General features: G+C 39.4%; 1 protein-coding gene across 2 annotated transcripts in view; it reads right to left on the bottom strand.

Moving 5' to 3' along the window:
• The window catches only part of dync2h1 (dynein cytoplasmic 2 heavy chain 1), a 541,347-nt gene that overhangs the window by 303,267 nt on the left and 220,292 nt on the right, over nt 1-17,788 (bottom strand). For both annotated transcript variants that reach the window (XM_059646623.1, XM_059646624.1), the window contains exons 58-63: nt 16,039-16,199; nt 13,914-14,037; nt 13,549-13,670; nt 8,049-8,135; nt 5,902-6,028; nt 4,598-4,739 (exon numbers count right to left, since the gene is read on the bottom strand). In XM_059646623.1, the coding sequence (XP_059502606.1) occupies nt 4,598-4,739; nt 5,902-6,028; nt 8,049-8,135; nt 13,549-13,670; nt 13,914-14,037; nt 16,039-16,199 (763 nt within the window). The remainder of the gene's footprint in view (nt 1-4,597; nt 4,740-5,901; nt 6,029-8,048; nt 8,136-13,548; nt 13,671-13,913; nt 14,038-16,038; nt 16,200-17,788) is intronic.

Raw genomic sequence — 17,788 nt, 5'->3', positions numbered from 1 at the left:
CTGCCTAGCTTGCTGTGTTCCTCCAGCTCCACACTTTGTTATGTCTGACTCCAGCATCTGCAGTTCTTGTTATCTCAGAAAATCAGGCTTGCTCCAAGAAATAACTATGAATGGTTTGATGCCAATGACCGAATGGCACTCAGGCCTATGATTCAGAACAAAAGTAGGCAGTCTTCATCATTTGACAAAGCCACCTATCTACCAGGCGAATGGCGGCAAAGTGCCACCAACAGAAGTCTGAAGTCCAATTACACATTTTTGACACGAAAGACAATTGTGGATGGAGAACGGCCATGAGATTCAGGTTCACGGTGATCAGTATGATATGCACATCTTCTTCCAGGCAACTAAGGTCATCTATAGAGCAACTGGAAAATTGCTGGAGGGCACCCAGCTTTTCAAGGATGCCAATGCCAGTTTTCAGCTTTGGAAGACACATTTTAAACTTCTCTTCAAATGTGAATGCACACCCTCCAAATGATCCCGCAAAACCTTATGGAGGATTCTCTCAGCGATCTACCAACCACCGATGAGCTTAAGTAGGCTATCCAACAAATGAGAACCAAAGAAGCTCAAAGGTCAGATGGTATATCTGCTGACGTCTGCCTACTGATAATTATTAGCTCAGATCACAACTCTATGAGTTCATCCTCCATCTCTGGAACAAACAGAATATCCTCATAGATTTCAAGAACATGGCCATTATGACTATATACAAGAGGAGAGATCAATTTGATTATGAAATTTAAAAAGGGGTTTCCCTCCTACCTATCATGGATAAGACCCTCCTCAGCTATCTATGTGCTGTCACTGCGGAGTTCTTCCTGGAAATCCCGTGTAACTTCCAACCACCCAGGTGTTTTAAGAATATATTCCTCATGGTCAGACAGATCCTGAAAAAAAACCTCAAGAGTAACATCTAGAATTGACTTGTTTGGCCAAAGGGGCTGATTCCACACTGTAGGGAATCTAATTAATCTAAATTAAAAGAATTGTTCCTTGCCTTCAATTACCTGATCAAGGCATTTGATTCTTCTAATTGAAGAAGCCTTTTGGTTCTTCCTCCAGTGCTTTTGCTGCCTGTTGAAGTTTGTAGCCATCCTAAGACTCCCATGTAAGACATTGCTGTCCCAAGTAGTAGACTTGAAACAAGTACCACTTACATGGACACCAGGGTAAAATAAGGCTGTGTAATCACCTGTATCTCTTGTTTCATCATCAACCAGAGCATCATCATATACCACACTTGAGAGAACCCATCATGCAATGTAATTATCAACATTGTTTGGACACGGAGTGCTTCAAACCTTCTTCATTTTGAGGCAAAACCAAACCTCATCTCCACAGATACTTTTTGCCTATAGTTTACAGATTACTCCATACAGGCAATGGAAAAAACATTTAACCTTTTCAACCTCTCACATATGATCATTTGAACATCACCAAGACAGAAGTGCTCCACAAAGCTTCTCTGGGTCAATTGAGCACATTGAACCAGTGGATTGGCTCTGGAGAATGTCAAACATTTCCCATTTTCCACCAACCACCTCCGCTGAGAGACTTCCATCAATGAATAAGTACAGCAGCAACATTGCTGCCTTCTTCAAACTGTGGCAGTACATCTTTGACAACAGCGACCTTTGGAAGTCAGCATAGGTCCTGGCCAATAAGGCTGCTGTGTTGATTATCTTCCGTACTGCAGTAAAATACAGTCTATTGTGTTGTCAACTGATGTCACATTAAGATCCTTGAGAGTTTCCACTAGCACAGCCTACATTGAACCATGGAGATCCAATGGGAGGACTGCCAGACTAACAACAATGGCATCCATGAAGATGCAATGAAGCCTTGCTCCTGAAGAACCAACTCCAAAGGATGGGCCTGCATCCTTGAAAATTGCTTACCTTAGCAGGTTTTCTTCTCAGTGCTGGCCAACTCTCAAAGGGGGAATAAAAGAAATATCCATAAAGAAATGTTCAAAGATGCCTGAAAGCATGGATGTATTGACAACACTGACTGGGAGGAGAAAGCTATCAGCTGTTCAGCATGGCACCTTGTGTCATCAAGGCATAGGTGACTGAGGCTAGGCAACTCAACTACAAGGTGAGGGAAGGAGAAGCAAGTCAGCAAGCTGCCTAAGAGAAAATGAAGTGCGTAAACAACGATGCCAGTTCTATCCAAATGCTCATTCACCTCAAGCTGTAGGCTGTAAGAGTCCTTGCAGAATTTTGAGGAATTATCCCCAATGAGAGTGATCTTGGACAGTGACCTTTACAATACATAGAAGGGAGGGAAAGTTGAAACTGCAAATTCAACCATGTGGCAAAGAATGGCAAGAACAAAATTGGACACTAGCACTATCATTCAACAAAGATTAAGGAAAGAAAATTAGTATTTCTTCCACAAATAGAAATGTCCTGAATTCCTTTGAAACAATCAATGCATGCCAACCATGAAGCATAATGGTGCAAATAATCTTCTGAATAAGCTAGTCTCAACAAGTTACAGTGATGCTCATATAAAAACATGAAATCAATGCAATAAGAAATGCTGATGCATCAAATCTAAATTTTAAAACACCCATTCCCTCAAGTTTTTCTCAGTTAATAGTAATGTAGTTGGGCAACAAAACTTCAACTGTGTAACAGAGACTCCAAATCTAACCAGGAAGCTCTTTTCTAGTCAACCTATAGCTGCTGTATTGTCATTTGAAAGTGAGACCCAACACTGAAAGGTTTTTCTGCCATGTTTCTTCCATGCACACTGACAATGTCAGGAATTTTCCTTTTAAGCGATTGCAAAAGAGGAAGAGAGCATAAGTTGCGCAAAGTTGCAGCTATAACTTTGGGAATAGCACATCATTGACAAAACCCCAACCCATGCTTCTTTTATAAAACCTAAGATCTCATTTGCCTTTTCTACTACTTTTCAACCCATCCTATCAATTTTAGCGATTTGTGCACATACACCAATGTCTCCCTGTTCCTTGCAGTCCATCTAGAACTGTAGCTTTTAGTTTATATATTTGTCTGGTTATGGGATGTGGATGTTACTGGCTAGGACATCTCATACTGCCTATATGAATTGCCCTGGAGAAGGTGGTGGGTGAGCTGCCTTCGTGAACAGCTGCGATCCTTGTAATGTAAGGACACTATCAGCAAACTGTGAGAATCAGTGATATATTTCCAAGTTAGGACGGTGTGTTGCTAACTTGTTGCTGAGAAGGGAACTTGCAGGTGATTGTTCCATGTATCTGCTCCCTCATCTTCTCGGTGGTAGAAGTTCCAGTATGAAGACTGCTGATGGAGGAGCTTTGGCGAGTTGCTGTAGTGCATCTTGTAGTTGGTACACATTGCTGCCACTTTATATGGTGTGGTGAAAGGAGTGAATCAGATTATGGATGAGTTGTCAATCAAGTAGACTAATTCATCTTAGATATTTTGCTTTGACTCATTCTTCCTACCCTAGTGAATCATTTCAAACTACATTCAATTTCATTCACTGTCTCTGTCCATTTCGCTAGCCATATAAAGTCCTATTATCGCCCTTAATATATTTCCAAATATTGAAATTGTGCATTCATACTCATCTAAGTCATGAAGATACATATAAAAAAAAGCTGCTGCTTGAAGAATGGACAAGCAGAACTGACAACATAGATGTAACACTGGATGTACACCAAGATTTGTAGGAGATAGTGGCTTCCACTATTACTACAGCACAGCAGGGTTGCAGGTATTCAGGGACAGATTCATCCCATTAGAAAATAGCTACTGATGGTTATTCAGAGTCTTGTGTATTATGCAACCAGGATTATATTAAAAGTAAAATAATCCAATTCGCATGTTCTAACACAATACTCAGGCCAGGGATCTAAAGTTCCAACCATCTATATCTGCAAATGCTACAGTTTGGACAACCATCAATTTTCATATCAGTTTAGCAGATAAACTTTCTAATTAAATACTTTTCTATATTTCCAAGCTAATGAAATAAACCTTTGTAGTATAGTCTGACAATTATGATTCTGTTCTAAGTTTGAATGACTAAAGTTTCAGTATTACAGATAGGAAATCTAGAATAATGGGGTCATAGAGATAGACAGCATGGAAACAGACCCTTCAGTCAAACTCATCCATGCCGACTAGATATCCTTTATAAATCTAATCCCATTTTCCAGTATTTGGCCCACATCCCTCTAAACTCTTCCTATTTGTATGCACATCCAGAGGCCTTTTAAATGTTGTAATCGTACCAGAATCCACCACATCCCCTGGCAGTTCATTTCATATACACATCACCCTCTGCATGAAAAAGTTGTCCCCTTGGGTACCTTTTATATCTTTCCCTCTTACCTTAAAGCAAATATCACCTAATATCCTAAATTTCAAAATGTAGGAAGTTAAGATTACAAAACAAAAAAGAAAAATATATAAGCAATTTATTCTATTCCTCTGGTGTCTTAATAATATTAAATGCTAGGAAAATATGAATAAATGCCTTTTAACTAGTGTAACAGAGAAAAGGACACAAAAATGCACATCAACATATTGATCAAAGACTGGAAAACGTTAATAAAAATACATTTGATATTTACTTTGAAGCCCTGATGATTTCATCCATTCTTCTAAACTGGCTTTTCGCTGATCTTCTGGAGCAGCAGACAAATAGGTGATAAAAGCAGCAGCCAGTTGTGCTCTCTTCGGCAAAGTATTTAATTCTTCTGTAATCTCTGCTACCTAGAAAGATTTATAAAAGGAGGAGTTAGAAATATTCATTTTCTATTTTCTCCCCTTCCCTTATCCTCCTGAGGACACAGTTCTAAGGGTACTGAGATCGCTGCCACTTTGCCCAGATTGACATCCTTACATGATCTTAGAAGATCTTAGATACTGAGTATTGACCAAATGTTTGAAATGCAAACTAATAAGGTCCCTCTTAGTGGAAGGAGTTGGTAGTGTGAAATCACAGCAGACCCTAGCACTATCTTCACAAAACTTTCATACAGTTGCAATTGCGTGTAGTGGATCACTGGAAGAAAAACAGGATTATTTATCACTTCTAGCCCCAATAATCATAATGCCAATTCAAGCCAACTTACTCCTACTGTACCCTCTGGGGATGATGTATGGTAGAAAAGTTCAAAGGGGTTTATTGTGAATGATCGGGGTGTATATTCTGGATTTACCCTGGATTAAGGCTGGATTTTTTTTTCAACAATTTCTGGCTAACCATTTATCAGAACAATCCAAATTCTCCTACTCTAGTTCAGAGTCAAAGACTTTCATAGAGAATCATAAGAAGTGGGGTAATTCCCACCGGAAGTTGAAACCTTTAAGATAATTCCGATGAAGTTCAGTTAACAAATTTAAAAATAACAAAATTCTAAAAGTATATTTTTTTGAACAAAACACAACATCAGATAATGATGCTCACCATCAGGGAACACCCATTCTAATGCATCAGCATATTGGAGATATATAAGCAGCACAATTGCTGTTGTGGGAGTGAATATTAACGGAGATACGTCTGGCTAAGCTTATTTCCATGTTGCGATTTCTACGTTTTTCTCAAAATTCCATTGGAAATTAAAGGGTCTCGATGAAGTTACAACTTAAAGTTGCACATTTAACATAAAAAACAAAGCCATTAGTTTTCACATGTTAACCACACAGAATGAAGACAATAGTAAAAGTTTTGGTGTAATTTTACAAGAGAACTGTCTATGTCAGTAATTTACAATAAATCTGGCTGTTAACCTTATCAAAATTGTAAACTGTACTTTCTAATTGCAACAGAAATATCTCTTCTCATGTAGTCACAAGAAAGTCATTACAATTGGAAGACTACCAGGATATAATGTTTCAATCAATTTTGTCGAATTTCAAGAATGAAGCTCACTTGCGCATTCCACCTTCTGTGTTCCCCATCAAGTTGGCCAATCAGCTTTTCAGCTGCCTCTATGGTCTCCTGAGCTTTATTTACTTCTGCTTCCAGTTTAGCTGCTTCAGTTGTTCTGATCTGAAATCTATTTAAACAAATGGTGAAACAATTTTAATCTAAATCGCTACGAGTAGTAAGCATTTAAAATGCAATGAATGATCAATAGTCAGTCACAAAAGATCAGTGATCTAAAATAATTACTGAAATAGTGAGATTAGATTGGAAGAAGTTTCTGCAGAGACAGGGGTGTTGAAGTGTAAAATACTTTGATATGGGGACTGGTTGGAGCAGACACTGGACTATATTGTGGGCTATGTTGAGAAATCTGGAAGAATTGAGCAAGAAATCCAGTGTGGACTTTCTTGACATTAAGTCCTGGCGTCCAAAAGAGGTTCTCACAGAGAACAAGGTGTAGATCTGGGTGAACACAGCAGGCCAAGCAGCATCAGAGGAGCAGGAAAGCCAATGTTTTTGGGCCAAGACCCTTCTTCAGAAATGGGGGAGGGGAAGGAGGTTCTGAAAGAAATAGGGAGAGACAGGGAGGCGGATAGAAGATGGATACAGGAGAAGATAGGTGGAGAGGAGGCTCACCGTCATCCACAGACCTTGGGATCTGACACACGCCGGCAGCTGCATACCATCATAACACAGCTCGGTTCCACTTGCAATACTTCTGGATTTCAATGCTACACTCTGAAGAGAACCTGCACCTCTCATTGAGATTCTGCTGTAAGGGTACTATGCATGTTGTGACAGGCACCTGGCTGACAGACTGGAGCAGGCTGCATTCCAAGGCTGATTGCTTGCTCTCCTAAACCACCACTCACTTTGAGTATACTTGGATGCTCACAACAGCTCAACTTCCTCTTCCTTGCCTCACCATGCCTTGCCTTTTAGCACAGGCACAAAGCCAAACAGCTTGTTATGGCTGTCAGCAATCACCAGTCCAGGAGATGGACACGCTGCTGCACATCAGCAAGTTACATGAGCGTTACACCTGCACCATGAACATGGTCAGGCAACTGCTTGGACCAGTCAAGGATAGGAGCCTCACCTCATCAGTACTAAGGAGCCAAATGTTGGGCACACCACCAGCCGTCTTGGTTCTTCCAATTCTATTATGGGCTGTTTCCCCCAGACTTAGAGAAAGGGAGGGAATGAGTGTGCATGGTACAGCCATGAATACTGATGTAGGTGGGAGAGGGGTGGTGAGTCCTCTCAATCGAATAAGTGTGAAGCACAGAGATCATGCAGGTGGGTGATGTGGGATGGATGAGTGAGTGGGGGATGATATTTCATGCAACAGTGAGACTAGTACAGCATGAGCCTTGCTGAGAAGTGGGTGCAGCTGCAGGGATACAATGAGTAAGAGGTAGCAGAGAGAAAGTGATGGCACTTAACCTGGGAGAGCGGAAAAGGACTTTTTTCCAACACTGCTGGACAAACCTCCAAATAGCAGGGATCACACTGACCAGGGTGGTAATCTAATATCAGGCGTGATACAGGTATCGGATTTGTGGCCCGCACCTCTGCACTTCCAAGTCCCTGCCACAAAGCAGGGCACCAATTTATTCTTCTCTGACAAGTTCAGGACAAATGTGATGAGTTTTGTAGGGCAGCTCTGGAATGCCAGTGTATGTCACAGTGTGTAACAGCTTTTTAAAGATGCATTGGTGCCAGGGTTGACAATCGACTCTGGGACGAGTTCTTCCAGCTACAGCAGATGGTAAAATCTAACTATCAATGGATGAGAGTGAGCCATAGGCGCATGGTGGCTAGCTAATGAGGTAAGTTTGGGAAGATAAGAAAAAATTCACTAAGCCTCATGGAGACAGATAGCCAAAAATCTGCTAAAATATTGTAATATTCAGCCCAGTGCCATTTGTTAGGCAGTTTTAAATCCTGGAATAAAGGGAATTTACAAATTAAAGGAAAACAGCAATCTTGTATTAGTTTTGGATAATTCCAAAGAAATTTATAGACAAGCTGGGAAACGTGGTGCCCTTCTCTGTTTGGTTCTGTTATGATCTGAATTAATATTAATATTGAAATAATATCAAACATTACAGTCTAATTCTGAAAAATATCTTCAAATAAACTTTTACTTTTCTTTAAGTTCGGCAACTTTGCGTCCCACACTGCAGAGCTTGACTTCCAGATTCTGTTTCCTCTCCTCAGTTTTACTTAGGTTTCTGGTCAAGAAAAAGATAAAATGCTAAAGACATATGCTGAAAATGACACTGGTGTGAGAAACATATGCAAAAAATCATTAAGCAAAATGGTGCATCAACATATCACCAGATTATCAAAACGATAAGTTACAGCAACAATATTAAAGAAATGTAGCATCATTCCTGAATTGTTGTTGTCGCTTCTCAATTTCCCAGTTGTTACACTCTTGCTTTTTCCACATATTCACACACGAGCCTGGCTTTATCTTGAGAATGTTATAGTATTCTCAGATTGTGTCATAATTAAAATGGAGCAACAACAACATTCAAAGTTCAACACTATCCAGGACAGCTTGATCTGAGCTCCTGCCTCTGGATTCAATTTGTATGTGTAGGGTTTTATTCCCACTTTTCCTGGTCTATCGGCTTTACTCTAGATAAATAATATTGAAGGCAGTTCTAACAATGGAATAGTCTTGATTTTATTTATTAAAGCAAAGTACACAAAAAACTGCAAAAATCTTACCCATGCAATACTAACAATCATGAATGAACTCTTTTACATGCACATGTCAGAACAGCAGAAAAGAACATGTGATCAGCCTGCTCCATCTCAACTTCTTTTCATTGATCGATTGACCCCGCTGAACAAGCTAAATTTTTGCTGTGAGGTAAGTTGTTTTATATTCTTTTCATATAAAGACACTGTTTTGACATTATCCAGTCTCCAACACATGATCAGTTTGACCACTGCCAAACATCACAAATGTATCATGTTTTCCAGTAATTTTGAACAATTATCTCAGAAAGACATGCTTGAGTCTTCTCGGGAAGACATTTATCTCTTGCTTTTCATAAGTTTTAACATAAAACTTGAGCTTGTTGTTCACCACTTTCATGTCATCCAATCAACTGTATTATATTTACGCAGCACAATTCTGTGACAATTACAAATTCAGCTGACAAATAGTCCACATTATCACATCTGGTTCACTGTACCTATTTTAGACAAAACTTCAGCTTTTCTAGCATTACTATTATAGTTTAGGTCCAATACTACTGAGTTCAATGCTTAATGAAAACACGTACACATTCCTTTGGCCGAACACAAACATTTTTAAGAACCAGTAACTTTTCTAATAATTAGATTATTATCAGGTTTCATTCACTTTCTCCTCAATTCATTTAACTTAATTTCATTTTGGCTAACCAAGTAAATTTCAGGTTACCATCTGTCAATGCATTCACTTCATCGCCTCTGCACTTGGCTGCAGTACAAATAGTTTACAGGATGCACTGCATCATCTCCATTCCTTCCAGTCTCCATAATGAAGAAGAAAACCATTTTTTCATTGTCACTGAATCAATGCTCTGAAATATTTTACCTAATACTACCACAGGAGTACCATTACTCGGAGGACTGTAGTGATTCAAAGTAACAGCCCTCTATAATTTCTCAAGGTAACAATGTTTAAAACTGGTCTCTATTTCAAGGCGAAACCCATCAATGTAGCAACCATACTGACAGTAAGCAGGGAAAGTAGCCAATCATATTGAAGCATTCAAAAGCACAGAATTAAAAGCAGTGAATTCCTTTGCCACTAATTTAATTTTTTAGGTTGCAAAACAAACAATTAAATTAATCCTTAATGTGGAACCAAAACCAAGAAAACATTTATTTTAACTTTAAAAATATTTTGTTTATTTGTCATAAAAACTTGATATCCCACAGAATAACATTTACTTTCTAGCGCCACTGACATTGTTAAGAAGCATTTGGAAAGCTCATATCCCATCAACAACCCAATTAATCTGCATTCAACAAGGGTTTTTTTCAAGAGAGTCATGTGTTTTGGCTCAAAGATGTGCAGAGCTGACACCAGTTTGACTGTGAACAGGGGTTTTATTTACAGTACTTTAGAAATGTCTGCAGCCTTCCCGTTTAGTTTTAGTTTCTCCTTCGCAAGAACGGATATTCCACTCCTGAGGAGTGGCGGGGAAAGTGACAAGTAGTCAGGCAGGTTGGCACGAGGGAGATGCCCACCCCTTTCTTGCCAGCTCAGAAATAAGGCTCTGAGCTGGGAGACTTGTCAGCCTTCCCAACCTGTCATCAATTAAAGCCCATAAGTGGACCTTATCCCACCATCATTCAGCCGACTGTGTTTCCAGAAAGCAAGAAAAGTGGAAGTCCTCCTGACTGGTACAATTAAATTTCTTGCCTATCAGTTTAGGGAGGTAGTGGAGAGCTCAATCTTTCCTAATCTGGGAATGACTGCAAGCATGGATCAGAGACAAGGATGATTACTGATAGCCACATCCATTCTTGCATCCAAATCTTTGACACTCCCCACTCAGGAACCTCTTCTGGTCATCCAGCATTCTCCACACTTTCCTGCCTTGCCCTTCACATGAAAAGGAACGTATTGTCTCAGAACTCTTGTTTTATCATTCTCCAAGGCCTCCCATTTCCCAACTAACCCTTTACCTGCAAATAGCATCTCCCAATCAACTTTTGAAAGTTCCTGTCTAATATCACCAAAATTGACATTACTGCAATTTATAACTTTAGTTTTTTTGATCAGATTTACCCTTTTCCATAACGTATTTTAAAAAAATAGAATTACGATCACTTGCCCCAAAGCGCACCCCAACTCACATCTCAGTCACTTATCCTGCCTTATTTTCCAACAGAAGGTCAAGTATATCTTCTTCCCTAGTAGTAACATCCATATACTGAATAAGGAAGTTTTCTTGTAAACACTTAACAAATTCCTCTCCCTCCAAGCCCTGAAAACTATGGCAGTTAAAATCCCCTGCCATTACAACCCTTTCTTTTTATAGATATTGGAGATGTCCTTACATATTCGCTTCTCAATTTCCCATTAACTATTGGGAGCCTATTATACAATCCCTGCAAGGTGATTATCCCTTTCTTATTTCTCAATAACTTCACTGGATGATCTTCCAGGAATATCTTCCCAAAGTATCACCGTAATGCTCTCCCTAACCAAAAATGGAAACCACTCCTCTCTTCTCTTGCCTCCCTTTCTATCCTTCCTATAGTATCTAAACCCTGGAACATTAAACTGCCAGTCCTGTCCATCCCGAGCCATATTTCTGTAATAGTTATGAATCCCAGTCTCATGTTCCCAACCAGGCCCTAAGTTCATCTGCCTTACCTGTCAGGTCTCTTGCATTGAGGGTAAATGTAACTTAATTTATCAGCCTTATCTCATTCTCTGAAAGCTCTTGTTGGCCTTGACTATTTGACTTGCTCCCCTTATCTCCAGTACCAGCCTCAGCTATCGCTTTGGTTCCCAACCCCCAGTTATCAGTTTAAAACTCCCAAGTAGAACTAGCAAATTTCCCCGCAAGAATAGCAGGTTCCCTTCCAAGTCAGGTGGAACCCGTCCCTCTTAAAGAGGTCATTTCTACTGCTGAAGATGTCCCAATGGTTCAAAAATCTGAAATACTTGTCCCATGCACCAGCTCCTCAGGCATGCATTTATCTGATAATTCCTCTTATTTCTACCCTCCCTTGCACATGACACCAGTAGCAGTCCAGCTAATACTACCCTCCAGGACCTACTGTTTAACCTCCTGCCTATCTTCTGATATACTCTCTGCCAAACTTCATCCCTTTCCCTACCTATGTTGTTGGTACCAACGTGTACAATGGCATCCTGCTGGTCAGTCTCCACTTTCAGAATATTCTGCACTATCTTCAAGACATCTTTGACTCTAGCACTAGAGAGGTAACACACCATCCCGAAGTCTCACCAACAGCCGCAGTTTGTGCCCCAGACTACCTAGTCCCCGATTACAATCGCTCACTTGGAATCTGACATACGTCTCATCACAGTAGAGCCATCACGTTACCAGAAACCTGGCTGTCAGTGTTATATTTTCCTGACAGACCATCCCCCGCTACAGTATCCAAAACTGTATACTTATTTGAGATCTCCTAAATTTTCCATCAAATACCAATAAATTAAGTAAATGAATTCTAGGAAGGGTTTTCCATGATATTTTAAACAGTGCAAGTGTGGAGATTCCCAATAGTTGCTGTATTCTTATCAAACTTTGAGCCATTCACCAAACCTTGAAATTTTACAAAATTTAATAACTTTCATTGTAAACATTACATGCTCAGAAGTGAGACATGCTGTTAAAGCTTTTCATCTTTCACGCATCAGGACAAAAGCACGAATGTTAAATTTCATGTCAGAATGGAACAAACATCAGAAGGCATGATAATTTTTGTGTCCTCATTTGAAGAAAAATGTACGTTAGATCCAATTTACAGTGAGTTCAATGGGCTCTTTTCTGGCATGATAGGCATATATTATAAAGAAAGGTTGAACAGATTAGGGCTATACACATTGGTGTTTAGAAGAGGTGACTTTATTGAGTCACATAAGGGGAGTTGCTACCGGGAAAATGTTTCTTGTTGTGGATGAGATGCAAGGAAGGGGGCAGAGTCGAAGAATGATAGCTATTCCTTCTAAGATGGATAAGGAGGTGTTTTTTTTTCCCCATAAAGAACCATTAGTATGTTGAATTCTTTCTTGCAGAAAGGAAAAAGATGAGGTTAGGTCATTGAATTCATTCAAAGCAGTAAATATTTGATAGGGGACTCAAATGTTATGATGAGCAGACAGCAAAGTGCAGTCGAGTCCACAACCACATCTTTCATGATCTTATTGAACAGTACAGCAGGGACAAAGGGTCTAATGGCCTCCTCCTGCCCCAGTTGCCCTTTTCCTTTGCATGCCTGGTGAAAACATTGACATGGAGAAAGCATTAGGGAATTATAGGCACCTCTTCTTCAGAAAAAGGCACAAAGCTTGAACCTATCTCTTTTAGTTAACAGAGTATACAAACCCTGCACGTAAAAGTCTGCTTTGGTCAATGAAAATCGAATAACTAACTAATTAGCAAACCCTTTCCCCCTTGGCGTATAAAATGTCGCATATAATGTTGTGTTTGTTTGAAATTTGGTATTCTCGCACTTGTCCTGAAGAGTGCAAGATGAGTATCATTGACGACTTTGTTTCTCTTCAGCAATATTGAAGAACTGTACTGTCAAGTGACTTAAAATGTGAGCAGTATATAATTATTTAAGAGATGTCAGGTAGTAAGTTATGTTCTACAATCTGGCATTTAACATCAAATTTATTCTGTCCCTTGGATTTCCTCACAAGAATTAGTGTATGACTGATACTCACCCCATTATTCCATACCCATGTAACACAATCACTGAAATAATTATTCAATACGCAAATAGTGAGCAGATAGTGCACTACCATGCATATCTTCCCTCCACTTTGAACACACACAAACAACAGGAAATACTTTACAAAGAAGAATATCAAGCAATACGATCAATAAAGTATGTATAGAGAAATTACTGACACTATCTTCAAGTACTCACTCGACTAATGCAGCCTGTTCTTTTTCAAGTGGTTGAATCTTCTCCAGTACATATGAATATTTCACATTAGCTCGGACCCACGCAGCCAGTGGAGCAGCTGCAGCACTAGCACGTTTGGCATTCTGTAAATTAATTATCAAACTCGTAGCACATTTAAACAGATTTCACACAACACAAATAAAAAAAATGTAAACTTCACATTATTGCAACTGCAAGAGTTTCCAGCAATATCAAACCAAAAATCATGATTCATTCTGATGTCAAGAAAATTTAATGAGCAAACTGCTTTGCTTTATTTTTCAACTGTCATTCATTTAATTATTTCTAATAAACTGATGTAAAACAACCTTCATTGGCAATTATACCTTTGGGTCAAATGAAGCACTGTTTTTCTGTAAAAGTCCTTCTACACTCTCTCGAATTTCTCTGCTGATATTCCAGGCATCAAAAGTTGCTATCTCTTCTCTCACACCCCGTTTTGCCAAGAAACTGTGATGATCAAAATCAGAATCATACTTAAAATGCCATTCTTCTTCAAATCAGTCATCAACACCCCATTAGGAAGCAAACAATACGTATTTTACACAAAATAGTTTATGTGTGCAGAAATAATTGATATCAAGATGTTTTTTAAAAAAAAGAGCTAATGTACATTTAACCATTTGCAAAAAGCTGCCACTTCCATCAACTAATAAATAGAAGGCATTATTTGGCTTTAGTTATTAGCCTATTGATTATTTATTTATTTATACTAGAGGTGTTTGAAACCTCCCCTATGAACAGCATTCAACAAACACCAAGATTCTCCTGCTGACCCTTTAAACACTGAACTAAGCAAGGTATTGTAATAAAATGGAAAGACCTAGGGGTTTGAGTATTAATTCTTTGAAATTTGCGTGACAGATTGACAGGGTGGGTAAGAAGGCATTTAGCTTGCTTCCCTTCATTGCTCAAACCACTGGGCATAGGAGTTGGGATGTCATGTTGAGGTTGTATGGGACATTGGTGAGGGCCCTTCTGGATTGCTGTGTGCAGTTCTCGTCACCCTGCTGTAGGAAGGAAAATATTAAATTGGAGAGGATTCAGAAAAGATTGACTAGGATCTTGCTGGGAATAGAGGGTTTGAGTTATAAAAATAGGCTGGGACTTTTTCAATGGAGTATTGGAGGTTGAGCAGTGACCACATACAGGTCTATAAAATAATGAGGGGCATAGATAAGGTGAACAGCAGGGGTCTTTTCTCAAGGGTGAGGGAGTTCAAAACTAAGGTCATATTTTTTAGGTGAGAGAAGAAAGACTTAAAAAGAAAATGAAAGGCAACTTTTTTTACACATGGAGTGGCTGTTGTGTGGAATGACTGCCAGAGGAAATGGTGGATGCAGGTGGAGTTACAAATTTAAAAGACATTTGGATAAGTATATGAATAAGAAAGGTTTGGGGGGATATGTGTCAATTGCAGGCAAGTGGTTCTAGTTTAATTTGCGAACCAGGTCAGCATGGACTAGTTGGGCCAAAGGGTCTGTTTCCATACTATACGAATCTATGACTCCCTAACACCTAAAATCGTATTGTATCATATTGGCTTCAAATATAAACATGCATATAAGCATGAGAACCTTCTTGTCTAGCTGATGCATAACTACGTAATGAGATGCATAAAAGGGGATTTTGTCCTTTCTACAATTATTCTTTTAATTCAAAGTGAGGAACATCTTCAGTTAGAATTAGTACTGAAATGAAGATAAATAAAGAACTACAAATGTTGGAAACCTGAAGCAAAAAGCATGCTAGAGAAACAAAACAGGTCTAACAGCATCTGCAGAGAGAAAACTGAGTTAAATTTCAAGTCCAAAGGCCCTCAGTCAGAACCTGTTGACTTAGTGGTCAAATGTACTGTCAGTGTAATGCCATACCAGAAGTTCAGGTACAATCCTGGTGTGTGCCAATGGATTAAATTTGCAAATTTTACAATTTCTCATCACCCTAAGCTATTAGAATCACCAATAAGCCCTAATTCTGAAAGTGACTTGATGGGCCCTCTGGGACCTCAAAAATCTAACAAATATTAGTTTCTTATAATTTTGTAAGAAAGGGATAACATTAATGAAGAAAAGACTAAAAGATTAAATTATATTAAATTATTATAGACCATGAGAAAACGTATTGGAATTGAAAATGTCACACTTTGATAGCAAGAAAAAAATTGAGGATGGAATCGAATTATTTTGGCACAGCAAAATATGACAACCTTTGAACATCATCTAATCAAGTGGACATCATATTACATTACATTGTCAGCAGAAGAAAACAGGGGAATTTTTCAAATTCAAAACATCCACAATTTGGCATGTTATATGCAGGCAGAAAATGAAATATCTATAACTACCCCGTGTATCATCATCTCTTGTTTGAATGTAGCATTTGAACATGAACAATGCTACAACCTAATGTGTCTAATACAATATGAAATACAACCTCAAACATTCTCACCTTTTCATGCTAACCCATGAGGTATCAAAAATACCCATCAAACGTAACACTCCCTCCAAAATATCTCTGATGACATCAGGTGGCATTCGCAGTGACCGGATTTCTGAGAGTGATTCTGGCTTTATATTTCCTACCGCTCGTTTGGCTTCATCTACATGTGGCTGAAAAAGAGAAAAAAAACTGGAAATGTGGTAACTGCCTTTTGCAAAAAGCACAGTGAGAATAACAAGTGGTGCAATGTTGAGCCACTTGGTTGAATTTTAACACTAGAAATCACAGAAGAGTATCATTTACCTAGAGGTTCAAGCAACAGGTTCACTAATCGATTTTCTACTACGGCAGGGAATTAACATCCAACTGTTGGACGACTCACCAAATAGAGCAGATTAACATCAGCTATACCCATACCCACTCACGAACGGTTACAGCATCAAAGGAGGTCATTTAAACTCAAAGACACAGCTCTCTATAAGAAAATATCAGCTCGTGGTATGAGCAGCTGAGGAGAAATCAAATGGCTACTTCTTTTTCCATTCTTTATTTGACTGCAAGAGATGTTCTTGTTAATTCAGCGAGTGTTTAACTGGATACCCACTCCTATCAGAAAAGACAGAACCAGACAGGTTTTCTTGAATTATAACCAAAATGTAGGTTAGCTTTTATTGCACATAACCAGATTAAATCAAATGATAAAATATGATTAAGACTTTCACAGGCATACACACACAGATTAGAGTGGGGAAGAATAAATCAACTAAGTCAAGTTGTGGTGAGTGCTGAGGCTTCAAAAGGATTTCAAGGGTCTGGCTGCTTTCCCTCAAATGTTTGCATGTTGGGGAGAAAGGTAGCTGGATTGAGAGCACAACAACTCCAGCTTCTTCAATCTTATCATATAACTGAAGTCCCTTATTCCTGGAAACATGCTCAGAAATCAGTAATGCATCCTCTCTAAGGCTTAACAAGTCTTTCTTAAAATCCAAAGCCCAGAATTAGGCACAATAATCCAATTGAAGCTGGGCCATGTCTTACAAATATTAATTACAACTTCCCTGTTTTGGAACTCTACAGCTCCACTTACAAAATCACTCAAGTATGTCATTTTAGCGCGACCGTTGAGGCGAAGCATGCTGCACTGTTGAAACACAAACACTAACCTACCGAGGTAACACTGCAAGCACTGAGGACAGCAAGAAACAACGCATAGAAGACAGCCAGACGCTGTGTAAATGACTACTGGCTACAACTATGTGAAAGCATCCAGTTATCATCTGACACAGGCAACATACGTGGAATGTATGAGGGGATCAAAAAAGCCATTGGTCCAACCCAGAGCAAGACAGCTCCACTAAAATCCAGGACAGGTGAGATCATCAAAGAAAAAAGCAAGCAGAGGGAAAGATGGGTGGGAGCATTACTCCAAACTCTACTCTAGGGAAAACGACATCTCGGACAACGCGTTAGACGCTGTGGAATGCCTACCGGTCATGGAGGAGCTGGACGCATTGCCGACTGCTGACGAGCTGAGCAGAGCCAGCGACAGCTTACCCACTGGGAAGGCACCAGGGTTGGGTGGCATCCCACCAGAGGCCATCAAGTGTGTAAAGGGAGTTCTACTTAGCCACCTGCTGGAACTACAGTGCCAGTGCTGGGAGGAGGGAACGGTGCCGCAAGACACGAGAGACTGCAACATTGTCACCCTCTATAAGAACAAAAGGGCACAGAAGCGACTGTAACAACTACAGAGGAATCT

Source organism: Stegostoma tigrinum, chromosome 6 (genome assembly GCF_030684315.1).
Source record: "Stegostoma tigrinum isolate sSteTig4 chromosome 6, sSteTig4.hap1, whole genome shotgun sequence".
NCBI classification, from domain to species: Eukaryota; Metazoa; Chordata; class Chondrichthyes; order Orectolobiformes; family Stegostomatidae; genus Stegostoma; species Stegostoma tigrinum.
Note: the sequence above shows the minus strand (reverse complement) of the source record. Positions and strands in the feature narration are given on the sequence as shown.